This window comes from Setaria viridis, chromosome 8, assembly GCF_005286985.2.
Source record: "Setaria viridis chromosome 8, Setaria_viridis_v4.0, whole genome shotgun sequence".
NCBI classification, from domain to species: domain Eukaryota; kingdom Viridiplantae; phylum Streptophyta; class Magnoliopsida; order Poales; family Poaceae; genus Setaria; species Setaria viridis.
This window is the reverse complement of record NC_048270.2, coordinates 6,966,794-6,986,702: the sequence shown is the minus strand read 5'-3', so window position 1 is coordinate 6,986,702 and position 19,909 is coordinate 6,966,794. Positions and strand designations below refer to the sequence as shown.

At 42.9% G+C, this 19,909-nt stretch overlaps 1 protein-coding gene across 1 annotated transcript; it reads left to right on the top strand.

Annotated features, from left to right (window-relative positions):
* The first annotated feature begins 8,146 nt into the window (after window positions 1-8,146).
* On the top strand, window positions 8,147-13,795 carry LOC117833361 (TOM1-like protein 3). The gene is made up of 10 exons (XM_034712822.2): window positions 8,147-8,429; window positions 8,541-8,694; window positions 9,566-9,644; window positions 9,954-10,052; window positions 10,145-10,258; window positions 10,431-10,600; window positions 11,180-11,261; window positions 11,992-12,077; window positions 12,163-12,399; window positions 12,700-13,795. Exons 2-10 carry the CDS (start codon window positions 8,588-8,590, stop codon window positions 13,475-13,477), a joined length of 1,752 nt encoding a protein of 583 aa, XP_034568713.1. The 5' UTR covers window positions 8,147-8,429; window positions 8,541-8,587; the 3' UTR covers window positions 13,478-13,795.
* Window positions 13,796-19,909: the final 6,114 nt, after the last annotated feature.

Below are 19,909 nucleotides of genomic sequence, written 5' to 3'. Positions count from 1 at the left end.
CCGTCCAGGTTCCAGCAAGGATGATTTTCCATAACTTGCCAAATATAACAAGTGCATCCACATCTGGTGGGAAGAAAAAGAAGAGCATAAGTGCATCAACATCTAGTGGGGAGAAAAGTAAGAGCACCATTACATCTTCAATTGCAGAGAAAGAAGAGCATTATTGTTGACGCCATTTTTTGACACGTGTTAGGGTCGGCGTCAAGAAGAGAATAGTAGCCGATGCGGATAAGCAAGAAGCTGTTGCCAGGGGAATCGACCGATAGAGCTACAGTGTTTCGGCCGATTTGCTGAAGGAGTTGATGAAGGCTGGCCGATTAGGAGCCATAGCAGTTTGATCGATGTGGGCCTAAAATGGGCCAAGGCGGTGACCAGATGAAAGTGAAGATTGGCCCATAGGAAAATAGTAACCGACTCCGACGCGGGTTGTATCCATGTGTAAATATTTGTTATTTTTAAATTAGAGATAAAATCATAGTCGGTTAGGAAATCAGTTGTAATAGGGTATAAATAAGTGCCTCGTGAGGCTTGTAAAACAACACAACAATCAATCAATACAGATCTACTTTTCCACGTACTTTACTTTCAAGTCGGCGACTTTGCCAAATACGTTTTCCTTTCGCGAGTTCGTACGAGTTGGCAGGACTGCATCGACACGATCTCCGGCCAATTTGTAAGTTTCGCGTATCGAGTAATATCTAAGCTTTAACTTCGGGCGCATCGCTGTCGTTTCGTTTAGATTTATTCACCAGTTTCGATATTTACTACAACTATAGGTTTTACCTGTTGTTTTAGTTATCACCAGTTATCCAGCTTGAAACACGAACTATCGGCTTTATCAATATTTTTATTTATCATCATATAGCCGATTAGATCTGTTCCAAGTGTTGTTTCTGTAGCATTGTTTAGATTACTCCAGTAGTTTCTTTTACAATTGCTACGTGATCATCGGCTGTTTCATAGCCGGTCATCTCTACACTAATTCGGCCGATTCGCTGATACGTCCTTTGAAATAGATCGGAACTTTAGCCAATCGAAACCTTAGAATTTAATACTTTTCTTTCCTTGTCAATCAACAGGTCAGATTGACTGGCACGCCGCGCGAACCGCACCAGGGTGATAACCCGAACAGGAGCTAAGCAGATTCTCCCAGGTCGTGTGTCCGACGCTGAGAGTCGTCTTCGTCCGATTTTTAGTGTCAACAACTACAACATCATCATCAACTGCTTCAGTTAGGTAAGATGCCCTTGTCTACATGATCATCATCAAACAAGTAAACATTTTTTTAACTATGTTCCCCTCTCTGTCTTGTCTAGAAGATTTGGAGTAGGCTCTAACTAGCCAGAGCCTGTGCCTTTGAGCATTGAAGGCCCACCTAAACCAATACAACAGGTCCAACCAGTTCTGTTGAAAAGGTTACCAAACCACCTGTCAAGAAGAAAGGAGCAAAGGTTGGGCTGGAACAAGCAGTCCTTGAGTCTCCTGCTATGAGCACAAGAAGCAAGGCTCCCACTTCTCGTGACAGCCCTGCAAAGGGAACTAGGAGCAAGAGGAAGCTCAATATCTGTTAAACTTGTTGTCTCAGGGACTAGTTATTTTGTGTAGCACCTTTTGGTACTTGTAAGATCATTCTGGATAACCAAAACTGTTGAACTCTATACTGGATTTGGTCTGACTATTATTTGGATCATCAAAACTATTATGTTATCAACTAGTTGTGGGATGTTTTCAAATATGGGATGTTATTACCTACTAGTTGTTTCTTACTTCCGCCAAGAACAACATCATATATAGGAGAATTCCAACTTCCATTCCTGATTTCATTCATACAACCAAAAGCACTCATCCATCAGTCCATCCATGTCATTCATACAACCAAAAGCATTCATGCTACTATATCTACAATCATTTCATCAGGATTACATACAAGACAAGGAGAATGCAAACACAAACTAGCTTCTCGATCCATTTTAGTTGTTGCAGGATACTTCCTTCAACCATCCCTCTGCCATCTACTTGTTGTATAGCACCTCTTGGCGCCACTACTGCATCTTGCACAAGAACCACAGACAGAACAGGTGCAGATGGAGGCACAACATGTGCAGCTGGATCTCCTTCATGCACCGATGACTACCCCATCATGTCCTCCCACCGAAAGAACTACCATCGCCTGGGCTAAAGCACAAGAATGAATAAAAGAAAGAAAATTGTTCATAAGACCAATCAACCCATCAAATGTAAATATAGCACAAACTAATTGTAGAATCTCACCGCAAAGAATTGACACTTATAGAAAATGCGGCCGAAGTTCTCTAGAGTTGTTGCCCTGTTCCAGTTCACTAGGACTTCGCAGTTCGGGCAAAATACCCTCCTAATCCTCCTTCCATTGCTTGAGACTTGCGCAGCAGCACAAGATAGAGGTGGAAGAAGGCAAAGGGATGAAGGCAAGGAGGAGGAAGAGGAGGAGTGCTGGTCACTATATAGAGGGTCCATAGCATTCTGGAGCCAAGAGGTCCTTTTGGCGGCAACTTTGCCGCCAAAATGAGCAGCTCACAGTGGCACCTAAGTCATTTGCAAAAATTTACGCCTCCTGCTGAACTGAAGGGTGAAAGAGTCATTTCCCCTACCCACCCATTTGCTCCCGTTACGCATAATACAGACGGCAATGGCACAGGAGTCCTGAGAAAATTGGGTCGATGGCCGAGTGGGATCACAAAATTTTTTAGTCTTATAATGGTATAAAGGGAATTGCCTATAGGACTCGAAATTTTGGTCTTGGAATTTGATTGTGGATGCGTGCTTGTGCATACAGATACTCTATGCTATGCTATGCTATGGCTGTTGACTGTCGGGGTAGCTCAGAGCTGATTTGTTTGTTCTCGTGGGCTTGTTTTCAGATTCCGCCTACATTTTGTGTGCTTTTTTCCTTGCGCTACTTTGAGCCGATGAATTTTAAGGAGTTTATGAGTGCACTGGTGCTTTCTTTTGGGGATCAGGAAATGGGGACAAAAATTAGAGTTCAGCTCGCTACGTGGAGGCATTTTGCTTCCAGTGATTAGAGATTCTAATATAGTATTAGCAATATAGCCGCGTATTTTATAGTTATAGGCATGAGCGTGTTAGCTCAAAGTTGACGGTGTGCATGGCTGTATGCCTGTCTGCACAAGGGAAGGGTTTAATGGAAGATTCATGCCTGCAATGCTAAATTAAGTTTAGTCGATTTTCTAAAAAAAGTAAAAGTCCAAATTACTATCTTAGGTATATCTAAAGTCCGAATAACCTACTAATATATTTTTTATTCATTTTACCCCTAAACTATATTATTGGGTTAAATTTAAACCTGAATATAATTTGTTTTTTTATTTTCACATGCAGAATTGAAATCTTAAGTTAAATTTTGCAAGGTGATAATAGGCATTATAACACACGTTATAAACATCATAACTTTTTAATCACTACTTTAATGGGTAGGATATTTAATAGTAAATTAAGCCTTATGATACAACATTATAAGAAAATAATGATGAAAAATTTATAATATTTTTTCACATATACTGTAATATCCACTACTACCCTAAAAAATGTTAAATTAAAATTCAACTTGTGTATGGATTAAGAAAAATGACAAATTGTATTAGGAGGTAAAGTGAACCAAATGACATAGTTTAGGCGGATAAACCGAACTAAAAATAGTTTAGGGAGTTATTTAAATTTTTTCTATACTTGTGGGAGTAATTTGAACTTTTTCTAAATAAATTATTGAGTTTTTGCTTTGGGCCGAAATGAGCTATGTTATGCAGTATGCCCTTTTCTCACTAGTTCAAAATAAAATTCAACTGCATTGCTAAAAGATTTAGCCGAATGTTAACCTTTTTACTTACTTTTCCTGCCTTCTAGTTTTCCCAACTAGTTTTATAGTTTTGAAAAAGGTCTCTTGTGATGTGGCATATTGTTCTTAGACAAAGAATTCGATCTGTAATAACTTAGATGATTAGCTGATTATACTGCATCGACGTCTATTGGTAACTTAGACAAATGCGCCGATGTCTACAACATCAAATTAGCTTAATCAAATTCACCATGAAATATTTTAATTATTTGGTATGTAGAAATTAATACTCTATATATCTCTATAAATTGGATCCAAACTAGATAAATTTGACTAATAAAACTAAAACATCCTACATTCAGAACCGATATAACAGTCACATAATTTTATCTCTTTTTTTTTCAACACAAAAGGTAGATGACCACGCTGCTCCGTTGAACTTGGACCTGTGTAAAGGATTGCAACATTTTTCAAGGAAAAGACGGCCAATAGATGTAGCGATGGCGAGTGATCGTAGCACCTAAATTACTGAATAGCGTAGCCATGGTTGTCAGCAAATCCGGCTTGGCGCGGCCATGAGATGTGCACGAGTTTTGCTTGTGTCTGCATCAACCGTGGGCCCACGCAGCTCATCGTCATCAAATGCATAGCTTTCTGCTGAACGAAGCCGGCTGAACGTCAGAAGGTGGCGGAGACATCTCTGGTCCAACCACGAACTCGTCCAACGGAACCAAACCAGATGGAACCATGATTCGTTCCTGCAGAGTTTACCCTCTCTGTTTTTTTTTTTGCCTTCTATTGTTTTGGCATGATTAGTCGGCGTAGCGTAGCATGCCCTACTCATCAAAGCCTACTAGAACCGATAGCGATGTTCTTGTGATATGCATTTCTGAACATGAGTTCTACTGTAGCTGACTCTCCTCCTTCAAAGATTATTTTTTATCTTAAATGAAGATAGCAATTTGGCCAAGATCGGATTTGCAAAGTAACCTTTCATATTTAGACAGTAGTATAATATTTCTGTATTTGAGATTGAACATGTATGAACTATTGTAGATTTATATAAAAGTTACTTCCAAATTAATCAAAAAGGTTGTATCTTGCAATAAAAAAATGATAAATTCGCTATGCACCATCCTTCAATGCATACATTGACATGGACTACCTACTTGTCTTGTAAAATTTTCTCTCTAATACTCTCTCCGTTCTATCTACTCTCTCCGTTCTAATAATCGTTGGTTCTTTACTTTTACCTAAGTCAAACATCTCTAACTTTGACCAAATTTATTAAAAAATTATTAATTTTCACAACGACAAATATACCGTCAACACATATTTTATGGCGGATGTAATGCAACTAATTTAATGGTGTAGATGTTGAGATTTCTTTCTATAAATTTATTCAAAATTAGACGAGTTTGACTTAGAACAAGACTAAAGCAACTATTAATTTGGAATGGAGGAATTAACAAAGATGAGATACTCTTTTCAATACTTTTGCAAAATCATTCTTCGTCATGTCCTAAGTCTTCTTGTGCAGTTCAGGTATTATAAATTATGCGAAGAACAACTTGAACCCAAAGGTTGAAATTTCCTTGCAAGCTAAGCAACCATGTCAATCACATTATCACCATCTTATGTTTCACTTGAAAATGACCTCATGCAACAACGTTTTATGTCAACTGCAGGGCACCAACATTTGGCTTCAAATCACAAATTAGCCAAAACCAAAACTGGATCCAAATAGTGGAATCAAACACATAAACAAGACACATTATTAGATGTTGGCCAAACCCTCTTAGAACTAGAACCAAGCTGTCGAGCAGTTGTTTCTTCCAACCGTCGTGGGCAAAAAAATCCCTCAACTTTTTCATAATCAACCCACGGTCCTTGAAATAGGACTTGTCATTTTTGCTAAAAAGTCCCTGTGCCATCCACCCGTCCGTGTCCCATCCTTCCGTGACCTCCGGCCCAAATAAACATGCCCTCGCAGGCCGCCCACTCACTCCCCCTTCCCTAGGACTCTCGCAGATCCACAGAGCAGCTAATCCCCATCGGCCATCGCACTGGCCGACGAGGCACCACACGATGACCCGGCCTTCGCCGTTCGCCGCGCACGGGCACAGTCCTACGGAGATGCCGCCCAAGTCGAAGGCGGCGGCGGCCGCAGCCGCGGAGCTTGTCTCCGTCGAGGACCTCTTCACCTCGCTCCACAGCCACATCTAGGCCGCGAGTTCACCCAGGCCGTCAATATTGCCGACCAAGGTCAACCACCCCTCCCCCGGCGCGTCTTGGAGCCTCGTGCCCCCGTTCGAATCTGACCCCCGACTGGTTCCGCAGTTCTCAAGGCGGCGCCGGGGGACGAGGACGCTGTGCGATGCAAGGTGGTGGCGCACATCATGGCAGACGAGATCGACAAGGCGCTCATCGCGATGCGCTTCGCCGAGCGCCTCCCCATCAACCTCAGATACTACAAGGTGATGCCAGTTGTGTTTCCCTTTTACTATTGGTCGCCCGATGGATCTATCCGCTGGCTTGTTTCATCCTGCTCGGCTCACTAGGCTCTGGTTAGGATATAGGAGTGGTCAGATCTTTGTTGATTTGTGTAATTGAAATGGAAGTGTTTGCTTGATGAGCTTCTCCAAATTTAGTTTAGGTTTGATTATATTGCAAACTGCTGATGCTGGCCACTTTGCATAATGAATTTTACTATTGAGGTCGTGCGATTCAGAGTAATTGTTGATCGCATGCTAGGATCCATGCTCTGGCAAAACTTATTATTCATATGTTGGGAGAACTATGTCAAGGGGTGGGAAGAAAGGCAAGAGGGGTGGGAAGGAAGGCAAAATCATATGCTCAGTTACTGATGAAGAAGAAACTTATGTTTTATGTTGTAATGCTTTGATTTAAGTATCAAGTAATTCAAATAGTTATGCAGGTCAAAACAATAGATCGTATTTGGTATTTTTTCAGTAAATTCCCCAGTATGATTGTTGTTCATATAAGATCAACCACGGGGCCGTATGCCGCGCCGGCCGCCGCGGGGGCCGTGCGCTGCGTCTGGCTACGCCGGCCCACGCTCCTGTGCGCAGCGTCGGCCGCCACGAACCCCGTGCACAGCCATGTGGGCCCATGCCACTCCGACCGCCGTGCCACCACGGCCACGCCGGCCGTGGGCCCCTGGGCACCGGCCACCAAGTGGCGTGGCTGGTGCCGCCGTGGTAGGGCTGACGCCACAGTAAAGAGAAAAGCTCCCGTTTTCGTGCACCTCGCCCCACCCCACCTCCATCGCTCGCACCGTTGCCCAATGGATCCGCCATTGTCAACCCTTCAGAGCTACCCTCCCATGAGGTGACCACTCCACTACCGACGGGAAGCGCCACTCCACTGGACGGGAGGCACCACTTCCTCCTGCATTGTCGGTGACCTCAGCACCTCGACCACCATTTGGTGGGACGAATTTGGTCAATCCAATCACTGTCATGCCAACCCGCAATGGAGGTCGTCTCCCGGGGGGGGGCAGCGGCAGTCGGCGCAAACAGGGGCGGAGGCCGGGACCTCACACCCCCCTCAATGACATCCATCCCCTCCAGATCCGGAACTAAGGCCTCCACATCTAGCAATTGGGGGCTCGATTTTGCACTTGATTGGAATAATTTGGAGTGGATTATAGAAGGGGGTGGATGGAAACGAGAAGAAGAGGAGAACACACTCCTGCTCATGGTGCCCAGAGGCGCTGTGGCCTAACGCTCAAAGTGGGAATGAGGCTAGGCACGGGGAGGACGAGCGCTTGCCTAGGCGACAGGGAGGATGGTAAGATGCGCAGAGCCTGGGCGACGGCGAGGATGGGGCAAGATGCGGGTGGCACCGATGGATGAAGAGGAAGCGACTGGCTGGATGATGATGAGTACGGAGGAATCGAACGAATGGATAGAGCAGAGGTTAAGCGGTGAATTTTTTTTATTTTCATGTATGGGTCCCACGTAATAAATAGAGGGCATGAAACGACCCACAAATACCTTCTTCTTATACTTGCAAAGAGAGGAATACTAGGGACAACGCACCGATATATTGTGAAGCGAAGCCAACATACTAAGAATAAGCGAATAATAACGTGAGAGTAAGGATGTGCTAGTAAAAATTAAATGAATATACAACTGCAAAAGTTGCCAAAGCCTGATCAATCCCAAAAATCAAAAGAATAACCACAATTTAGATGAAAGATGATGTCCAAATTGCCAAAATTTCTCCAAACCGACATAAAAATAAGGTGCTACCGCAGTCCTATTCACACTGAGAGAGAGGAAAAGAAAAAAAAAGAGGAAAAGTCGTCCGCGTTTTCCTTCCTTTCTCCCGTTCCTGCCGCCGGCCGGGTCTACTCGTCTCGTCCTGCAGCTGCAGCTACCTTTCTTCGCCCCCTCAAAATCCTCCAACCAATCCCACCAGCTTCTCAGCTCGAATCCGCCCCGAAACCTCCCACCCTCCGCACCGCCCGCCCGGTTCTTGCGCGATCAGCGGCTGCCCGGCGCTCCCGGATCGGGAAAGGAGGCCGCTTTGGTGGCTCCGGCGGGCGAATCTCGCGGCGATTCGCTCAGATTTGGTAAGGATTCGGGCTCTTGCGGGGTCAAAGATGGGTTCTCCGGGTGGATTCCGTCGCGGGATATTGGAAAGGTGGGATCTTGGGGGCTGATTCGTGGGGTTCTTGCCGCAGGATTTAGGGTTTTGGAGGTGGTAGTGGGTTTTGTGCCGCCGGGAGAGATGTCGGCGGCTGTGGCGTGCGCGGAGAGGGCGACGAACGACATGCTGATCGGCCCGGACTGGGCCGTCAACATCGAGCTCTGCGACATCATCAACATGGATCCCGGGTCTGACCAAACGCTCTTATCTCTTTCTACCTTGTCTATGATTTGTTTGGTTTTTTTTATATGTCTGGATCGGCCTTGCTGTCAAACATTGTGAACATGTGTTGCTAATTTGCCACGGTATTTTCTAACCCATTGATTTGTTGCTGGTGATTTAGTCGTGATTTTGTTCAGTTATCTGTTGCATCGTGTTGAACTTCCATTGTCTTAGAGCAATTATGTAGACTCAAGTTACCGAGCGGCGACACAGTGCTGCTTGATTGCTTCTATTGTCCTTTGAATCTGTTCCATTTATGATTTGTTCTAACTTCTCAGTACTGATTGCTGCAAATGAGTACTTATCTTGTTTTGCTTTCTTGTATTCTTTACTTGCTCTTGATTAGGAATCTTTGATTTATGGTTGTTAGCATGGAGGGTGAGATATTCTTTTAATGATGAAATAGTTTGTGGCTGGTTAGTTGAGTCATAATACCATGGCGGGCCACTTATTTTGGTGGCATTTGTTGAGGTGCAGGTTTGATGTGACATCATGTTTGGTCATGGAGGATGAACAATGGAATTTTGTATTTCTTTCTGGATGTCTTGAATTACCTTGGCTCCGAAGTTGGTTGTTCCTCTGAGGATTGTTTTTGTGGCAACTTAAGAAAATATATTAGTAACATTTTAGGTATGGAATGTGACTTACTGAATATCCTTGATGTGTACTATTGGTTTGTATCGTTTCACGGTTGAGTGATGCTTGTCGCAAAGTTAGTTGTATTGGATTGTTGATGAATGCTAATGTTGCACAATTACCAGTAGGCACGTTATATATCTTTTGGTTTATCATTTTTTATGCTTAATAACATGCTGATAGGAATCTGTTGAAGTGCAGACAAGCAAAAGATACAATCAAGCTTTTAAAGAAACGTCTTGGAAGCAAGAATTCAAAAGTGCAAATTCTGACACTTTATGTGAGTTCTGCTAGACCTTTTCTTTTTTACTGTTTGATTATTGTAAATTAGAACTATGACATCTTCTGGATTCTTTAAGCAATGCTTGGGTAGCACAATGTTAGCAACATCCAGTTGCTAATATCACGAAGAAAAGTTTTAGAATCGGTTCCCACGTTGTCACTTAGCTTTCATAAACGAAGTGTTAGTTGTTTAGGATTTACATTAGCACCTGCATCTTTCACTTTTGGAAAATTATGAACATCATACATTGTTTTGCTGGTGTTCATATTTATTTTCTTGAGATGATATTCTGGCTATCTTATTCAGGTGCTGGAGACACTAAGCAAAAATTGTGGGGATGTTGTTCACCAACTGATCGTTGAACGTGACATATTAAGTGAAATGGTTAAGATAGTAAAGAAAAAGGTGATGATAATACCCATTCAATGGCTGAGTAGTGAGTATTGTTTGTCTGCATTCATGTGCTTCTATATTTGATTTTTATTTCATCTTTGCAGCCAGACTTAAATGTCCGGGAGAAGATATTGAGTTTGATTGACACATGGCAAGTGGCTTTTGGAGGTCCTTCTGGAAGATATCCGCAGTATCATGCAGCTTACCAAGAACTCAGGGTACCATCAGCATTTGTTTTCTAATTCTTTTTCATGTTCTTATTTATTTGCAAGCAATCATGGAATCTCAGTGTTCTAGTTACACTGTTTCCCATTTTCAAAATCTTTTCTATGAACTCTTAGACTGCAGAATTTTATGAGTTAGCCGAACCATAAGCTGCCATTTTTGCAGGCTGCAGGTGTTGATTTTCCACCTCGTGAGGAAAATTCAGTCCCATTGTTTACACCTCCTCAAACTCAGCCATTGAGACAACCACATCTATATCCACCCCCAGGTCAAAGCTATGAAGATGCTGCCATTGAAGCTTCTCTTCAATCTGCCCCTTCTGTACCTGCCCTGAGGTATTCTTTTATTTGTTTGCCAATTTGTTTTCTGATCTCTGACCTTTCTGATTAGGTTCCTTTCGTATTCTTTGAGTTCTTATTTATACTAATATACTAGTGTTGTTCATCTTTCTTTAATGGTATCTGTGTTCCTATATAAGTTGCACCTTTTTTTGTTATATTCTCCTTGTTGTGCAGACAATGCTTAATAATGTCTGTAAAATCATATTCTGAATACTTGCTTACGTTTTCCATACTTCTGTTAGATACAAGGTTACATCAGATAACACAAAAGCAAACAATCATGTCTTGGGTTTGCAAAACTTACAGTCCCACAAAACGACAAACTCATGGCATCCATAAAATATGCCTCAGTAGAACCAATTTTATAGGGCTAGACGTTTTTGAACAAGCGATCACAAACTCATGGACCTCAATAGAACATTAATTTACAAGAGCAATTTTTTCAGTCATGTCAAACAGTTCTAAGATTCTGGAGAACATTTCGCTGTTCATAGTTGCTTTTTTATTCAGTATCTTCACGGGGCAATTTTTGTTACATTTAACTTTATTTTTCTTGTCCGTTGTTATGTGCAGTCTAAGTGAGATTCAAAGTGCTCGAGGAATTGTGGATGTGCTAGATGAGATGTTAAATGCTCTTGACCACAGACATCCTGAGGTGACTCTCTTGAAGATTACATTTTTAAACTGTTGTCGTACAATTTTTTGGGTCACCTGTAGTTTTATTATTGTTGTTCGGTACAAATTATGATTTAGTGATATCAGCTCTGCTAAACACTCGCCTCTTTGCTCATGGAAAAATGGCTGTAAACCATTTGGTTTGTCTAAGATCTTAGTGCTATACTATGGAAATTATAATGTAACATCTATTTGCTTGACATGTTGATAGCTTGTATTATTGCATTCATTTCATACAGGGGGTTAGTATTGTTACTGTGCCATTACTAATCAAGTTTATACTGGATGGCAGTAAATTTTATCTGATTTCCAAATTTCATTATATATTTGCCAATAATACCACTACTGAGTCTTTGAGCTCATCCAGCTTGTTCAACTTTTAAGTTTTAATGCAGTTAGCACTCCCGATTGTATGATTGCTACCATGATTGCCTATTTCCTGAGAATATGGTACTTATTTATATTTCCATTGCGGCGCCGATGAATCATGGTGCAGGAATAACTAGTAGAGATTTTAGCTCCTTTTGGAAATTTTGAAATGCTTTCAATTATTTATGACAAAAATGAGAATCTTACTATTATGTATGCATTTAATTTTTTTTCCCACAAGATAGTTGGATTCCATATGATAATTCTTTACTTCTTTACAAGTAGTATATGCCAATGCTCTTTGCTGTGGATTGATCTGATTGTGCTTTATTATACTGTAGGGTGTGAGGGAGGAGGTCATCATTGACCTTGTTGGGCAGTGCCGATCATATCAATCTCGTGTCATGGATCTTGTTAACAGTACTGGGTGAGTTTTTCTTCAAATGTTATATTTCCCATTGTATTTTACAACTGTGATGACAATGACATAATGTCTTGTGTTCTCTCTGCAGTGATGAGAGCCTTTTATTTCAGGCTCTAGGACTAAATGATGAATTACAGCGTGTTGTTCAGCGTCATGATGACATAGCAAAGGGAATTCCTCCCGGTACAGGAGCAACTGCCCCTGCTTCTGCAAATACAAACCAAGGGACTGCCCCTCCTAGGTCCACTGCGGTTTCATTTTCTCCACTTCTAAATGTCCACGAGGACGATGAGCCAGAAGATGAGTTCTCTGTGCTTTCCCGCAGGCAAGCTATTTTAGCCTCTCAATTTAATACAAGTTGTTTTCATACATGCTACTGTTATTCCAAGTTTGGTGGATTGCTGCAAATTGCAATATTGTCGTCTTTTTCATTATGATTTGTTTGATTGCCCCTAAGAAAATGTGTTTTTCTTTTCTTCTTTAATACAAAGATATGCAGCTCTCATGCGTGTTCGAGAAAAAAATGTGTTCTTTTGGCTTCATTTGATGTTCTGTTACTAAAGCATATCAGAGAAGAATCTTGAGTTCTATATTCATGAGCTGATGTACAGTAAATGCTTCTTAGGTCTGCAAGGGATGGCACAGTGGCACAGAGCAACCAGCCTTCTGCTCCGAGGAATGAAAGGCCATACCCAAGCCCGCTCCTTCCTCCACCTCCAGCATCTAAGAGGCCTGTTTACACAGAGGCAAGCAATATTGACTACCTTAGTGGGGACTCCTACAAGTCAGAAAAAGTATCAGATGATTTCATCAACCCAACTGCCCCTGCCAATATATCTACATCATCCCATTTGAAGACGGAAGCGTATCCGCCTCCAAGTTACGGTAGCAGGTCAGAAAGTGTGCCTGATGACTTTGTAAACCCAACAGCACCCAGCTTCTCTGCGCCTTCTGGTCCTACAAGTGAGGAGCCAACCCGTACATCTGTGAAGCAGCAGGAGAGTCTGCCTGACGATGACTTCATAAACCCAACTGCTCTTCCCAGTTTCTCATCATCTTCAGCTACGAAAGGTTATGAAGATTCCAGGGAAGATATTCCGAAGGCTCCATGGGAACCACAGGCTGCCGCAGGTTCCCTACCCCCACCTCCGGCAAGGTACGGCCAGAGACAGCAGTACTTTGAGCAGAACGTGTACTCTGGTGGGAGCAACGGAGGCGGCTACGATGGGCTGGTGACACAGACAGAAAACCTCTCCCTCAACCAGAATGAGAAGAGCACATCACGGCCGACAGCGTCCCGCCAGGCTAAACCTGAGGACTCCCTTTTCAAGGACCTTGTCGACTTTGCGAAAACCAAGCCATCATCACCATCGAAACCAGCCAACAGCCGCAGGACTCGCTGAGCAACTTGTGTGATACTTTCACAGGTTAGCAGCTTTAGATGATTACCGTGAAATAAGAGCATTTGAAGACTGGATTCCTTTGCGTCGCGAATTATTTTCGGTTGTGTTTTTGAGGATTTAGAATCACAGATGTCGGATACCATACTTGGCCATAATCCTGGGTGTGTTATGTGTAGTTAGCTGCTCTTAAACTTCCTTTGTTGTCGGCTTTACTTCCTTTTTTTTTTCACTTAGCTGTGTATATATATGCTACTCAGATTCGACAGTGATATTCATAGTTGAGTTTGCAATTTGAGGGCAAATACTTTGGCTTGTCCATTTTCAGTGTCTGTAAATTAGGCGCATTTGGTTGAATTTTTCGCTTGTTTTCTCATCTCAGTGGAGCAGAAAAGGTCCGTGCTCTCTGTGGTTAGATTGTCAACGAGAAGGGCAAGTGCGTTGCGATTTTGTGGCTTGTATTTGAAGAGCGTCTCAGTCCTTGAGACTTCCATGGAAGATATGGATAGGTGTGGATAAATTAGGCGGTTTTTGGTTAGTGCTTCACTCGTTTCTCTCAGCAAGACGGAGAACTTGTGTAGAATTCCAGGTCTCTGGAGAAGTGCTGATGCAATCCAATCGCCTGGGCTTTCTGCATTACAGCCGTGCGGCTTGGGTTGTAGGTGTATCTTCAGAGCGTCTGTGAATAGTCAAGTGGCAGCCAGGACACTGTCTGCGCCGCCGGTTCCGTCGCGTGTTCCGGCCGCTACCTGACAAGGTTTATGCAGATTTTTACCTATTTGACTGACGTTCCAATTTGTGTTTGAATTTGAATTTGAATTTGAATTGGGAGCGAGCGAGACTGGACCGAGGCTGGCGGCAGGCAGCCATGCGCTCGCATGCGCTGCGCCGGCGCGCGTACGTAGGACTGTAGGAGTACGTGGCGACGGCGGCCGGGCACGCGGCAGCGCAGCCTAGGAGCCACGCGTCGAAGGCGCACGTGCATGCGGCGGCGCGGCGGGCGCCAGCTGCAGACGGCAAAGCCGCGAAGGATGGGATTGGGCTACGGCCTACGGTCTAGGGCTCCTATAGGTCCGGTCGGATCCGGGATAGTTGCGACCAAAATGCCCTCCACCGTGGCACCCCACCTGCTCACCACTCCCTCGATGACTTGGGGCCTGATTGGTTTTCGGACCAGCGTGGCCTGGCTCGCACACCCATCCAGGCTTCTTCCGGTCAGACTTGCTAGATGCATCTTCTTTTTTTATTGGTTGATGTTTGCACGTAGGAACTTGTTTAAGCCTGGTTTCCTTTTCCTAACTTTGTCACTATGCAAAAAGAAGATTCGCCATCATCAAACTTGCGGTACATGTATGGAGTACTAAATGTAGATGAAATCAAAAATTAATTTCACAGTTTTGTTGTACTTTGCGAGATGAATCTTTTAAGCCTAATTAGTCAATGTTTGGACAATAATTCACAAATACAAACGAAATACTACAGTTGCGCATTTATGGCAAAATGCAAACTTTGCCACTCCCAATTTAGAGACCTTCGCTGCCTGCTCCGTTGCGTTTTTTCCTGCACGCTCACACCATACGTCCGCCGCTGCATCCGGGAGCCTGACTTTAGAGAAACAAAAAATTTGACCGCACCCCGCGAGCTAGGCTCCAGGCGTCAAACCCAGCGAGTCAAACCCAGCGAGCAGCTCAGGAACCAGTCACACGGAGGTCGCACGCGGGGAACCCAGATGCGGGTGGTGCAGGAACCAATCGCACCCTCGGGCTATCTGGCTCGCTCCCATCAGCTCGATCGCGCCACGTCACGGCCGCACGCCGCCCGCATGCGCGCTAAAACAGCGCGGCAGCCACGTCAGGACCTCGATCTGCTTTGCTTTGCTCCCTCCTCCATCGGAACTCGGAAAAGTGATCGCGCATGACGCCGCACGCCCAGCTTTGCTTCGAGATTCCTCCCTCTCTCCCCTTTTTTTTCTCTTTGCGAGAGGCCATGAGACTCCGTGCTCTCCCATTCTGTTTTTTCCCGTTCAAAGAAAAACTACAAAAAAAAAAGAAAACCAACTCATAAATCGTTTGAAATTCGAGGTCTCCCTTTTCCTGTGCCCACCGTGCGAGGAAGTGCCCACGCCGCTATTTGATTTTGTTGCGGAACTACTCCGGTGGTGCGTATACTTAATCGATTTGGTCTGTTTTCATTAATTCGGAGCCATAAAAAAAAATGCAGCCTTATATCGAAGTTAGATATTTACACAAGTGGAATCTTGATACACTTTGGAAATTCTAAGAAAATTACTGATTAGAACTTAAAGTTGATGCACACATCTAGTAATTCAAGCACCTGAACAAGCTTGATTTGGCTGGCTTAGCCTTTTGTGGCTCTGCAATATCAAAAGCAGACTGAATGACGAAAATCGATTAAATATGTGCACAATAAGACGTCCTTTTAAAATAAAAATCAAGTAAGACGGTAAGAATAAATAATATTTTGTAGTATGATGAACTCGTACCGAAAACTAAAACTCTAACGTACATATGTGTGCCTATATATATAGGCAGCCTCGAGCGCCCGCGCACCAGGCCAACGTCCCTCCCCGCGCGCGAGACCGCGACCTCCATCCCCCGGTGTTTTTTAGGCTGATTGCTGATTTGCATGCTCACCTTTAAAATGAGTCAGAATATCCTTTACTTTTCACAGGAAGAAATCGAGGAACTTTTAACTGAAAGTTATCTGGCTGTAAATAATGCCATGTGCGAACACAAAATCTTCATTCTATCCATTGTAGCATTGAGTTAGCTAGTTTCGTAGTCACAGATAAGGGCATGTGTGAATGGAAAAGGCTCTTTGCCTTGCAAAGACAACATATTGATCATATTATTGTGAACTAGGAAATCATTATAGAACTATAATAGCAACTCATGTAGCCTGATGAAAAATAATGGCATGCGACCGTAAAGGATTCAATTTTATACTGTCAGGCATCGAGTTATTTTCTTGGTAAAAAAATAATGACATTTGTCATTGCAAGAACATTGCAAACTCAAACTTCATGTTGACCTTGTCAGAATGAGTTGAAATGAGTACATACCACACTATCCTGCAAATTAGAAAAGATCATAACCTCTACACCTAGAAAGTCGAATGTGTGCACTCATAATTACAACAAAATCAGAAATTCGAGTGCAGGGATGCACTCCTCACACCGCCTATGCACTTAAATGACTACTAGGTACTTCAGCACTGTAGTGACACTATGGTGTGCTTCTCCAGCTGTCGCTGTACTGCAGTGTTGACAATCTGAACGGGCTGCTGGACTATTATCAGCCCTAAGAACAAAACCAAACTGGTTGCTCCCTGCTGTCACTAAATCTTGGACTGCTAACTACTTGAGGAAAACACCAGCAAGTTTTCCCACTTCTTGGTTTAATTCATCAACCTCTATCCATTGTCATAGTGACGTGTCACAAACACACCATTGTACGTACTGCATAAAGAATAACAGGCTGTAGTTAGATGTTCTCACAAACAGAGCTTGAAATCAAAAGGATACAGACATTGACATGGGTAATGAATAACACAAATCCTAGGTATAAGTACAAGAATCAATTTTCTTCGCTACTAGGACTATCTAAATTCAATATAACTTGAATGAAGTCTGTGCTCATGTTCTAAGAGCACCCCCAGCAAGCTATCAAATTAGAGTGGCCAAAACAAGGTACTAATTGGTAAATAGCAGGGCAACTGATACATGAAAAACGGTCACAACTGAAAAAGCTTAAATAGGCATTATCATAAAGATACGAAAGTGCGACATGACCGGAATTAAAACATATTGCAAATAGGCTAAACACCAAACTCTAGTGGCTTGACATTAATTCTTAATTCACGCCAATTTAAAAATGTCTGATTTAGTCACTTGGCTTTAGGCTCTTTCATGCACCTATTCTACTTCTGAAAGGCCACCAACTCTGATCGGCTAAGTTGGGCAGCCTTTCATGTTCTATGAGCTGAACTACGCTATGTTTAACTTGCATTCTGACGGAAACGCACAACTTACGATCATCTAGGGTCTTCAATTCTTTTATCAAGCATTCTCCCTATCTCCTTAACTGTTCTAATTTTTTTAATCAGCACTATGTGGCTCGTTATCTTCTTATCTATTCTTTTTTTTTAAAGAACATTCTCATAGTCACGAGTTTCCATCTTACCCAAATGAGCTTTACATTTGATAATGATTAACCTTAATCCATCCCCAACCAAACTGTACAACACAAATCTATTAAAAAAGCTCGACCTTTTTGCATGCAAATCCATCATTACGAAGATAGAAACAAGATGGTTTCGGATTGGTACCTTGCCGAGGGTTGCAGGGAGCTAGCCATGGGAGGAGTTGATGCTGGCCGTGGCAAGTCGATGGGGCGTAGGGGAAGAACTGAAGATGAAGGCACAGTTAGCAGCCAAGCCTTGCGTGACGTAGCCCTAGGATCTTGCGTGGTGCCTTCACCTGCGGAGGCGGAGAGGCCGGCAGGATGAGGTACCGCAGTAACCATGTGGTGCTACATGCTTACTATTAAGCCTAATTAGTTCATGATTTGACAATGTGGTGCTACAGTAACCATTTGCTAATGATGGATTAATTAGCCTTAATAGATTCGTCTTGAGAATTAGACTCCATCTATGCAATTAGTTTTATAATTAGTTCACGTTTAGTCCTCCTAATTAGCATCTGAACATCCGATGTGATCTTACTAAAGTTTAGCATCTCGTATCCAAACACCTTTCAGAACAATTTCTACGTGCTAGTTCAATGGGTTGTCCAGGTTTGAATTGAACCACGTGCATAGCTAATTTTTGCCATATTCAATAAATTTAACTATTTGGTTGGAGATCAAATTTTTTGGCATGTCCAAGTCCAACCACCTCCTCGCGGAACAGGGACCATTTTTTTTTTGAAGCTAGAACAGGGACCATTTTGGGGCGCCGTGAGCAGTCCAACCCCTCCTGCCCCGACGGCCATGGCGCGCCGTCGTGCGCTGCGCCACTCCACGTCCACGTCAACGTCCGCACGTGAACCCCATGCGCGTCGCGGCAGCCACGTCACTGGTATCTGTTTGTTCCCTGGGAATAGTGGTGGTCACCCACGATGCTGCACGTCACGGCTCCAGATTTTGCCTTCATTCTTTATTTTTTTCCCTGGAGAAGAAGAACAAGGACATGGGGCCATACGTATGTCACGTCCTTTTTGCTTTTGGGGGTGGTCATAGATCTGCCTACAGCCGAGCATTTTCGGAAAAAAAATATTTTCTTGTTTTAAAGAAATCTTTACCATTGTACTTCTTTTGTCTTCCATCCCTACCGCATCACCATCACAATCTAAAATTTGTACTCTGTCCTCTCTAAAGCTAAGCTAGGAAGCCAACAAGAATGCACGTACGACGACAGTTGCCCTTCGTTTGTGCATTTTGTTCTTAGCTAAACGGGAGCTTCATTACTCTTATCTGCAGGACAATGTTACATGGATCTCAAAGTCTGAATTTGTACTTGACGGGCTTTTATTCGCTGTAGAGAAATTCTACGTGACAGAGGCGACCGCGGCCAAACGGCTCCGATCAGCTCTTTCTTTTGAGTCGGTTACAGGGACTAATTAGAAGTATTAAGTATAGGTTAATTATAAAATTAATTGCATAAATGAAAACTAATTCGCAAGACGAATTTATTAAGCCTAATTAGTCTATGATTTGACCTACAGTAAATATGTGCTAATTAATTCATAATTAATTAGATTTAATAGATTCGTCTCACGAATTAGCCACGGCTTATACAATTAGTTTTATAATTAATTCACGTTTAGCCCCTCTAATTAGTATCAAATATTCCAGGTGACTTAAACTAAAATTAGTCCATGGATCAAAGATTCCTGTAAACCTCACTTTGAATGACCATCATTTCTTGTTCTCTCCATATTACTGTCTCATTCAATTTCTAAAAAAAAAAGAAATAAGATTTCCGTGCTGAGATCTCACGTTTTATATTTACTGTCATGTATCGCGCGTTTCCTTTCTTTATCGGCGTCGGTGGATCATGAATATCAGGTCTAACCATCCCAAACATCATGAGCATAACCAAGATTTCCTCGATCCCCATACGAACCACTTGCTCACGAGCTGAGAGGGTGGGCCCTAACACGCGCAGAGTCTAACTGTCAAAATCCTTGAAAGGATAAGGTAACTAATCCTGAAATTTTACTATTCCAGAAGTTGGCTTGCCGAAGCCATCACAGTATTTTGATCTTTGTAAATACAATTACAGAGGCAGTATCCTCCGAAAGGATGAGAGTCAACATGCCCTGAATTTTTACTATCCCAGAAGTAATCTTACCGAAGCCATTACAGTATTTTGGTCTTGTAAATACATAACTACAGAGGCAGTATACGGTTGCAA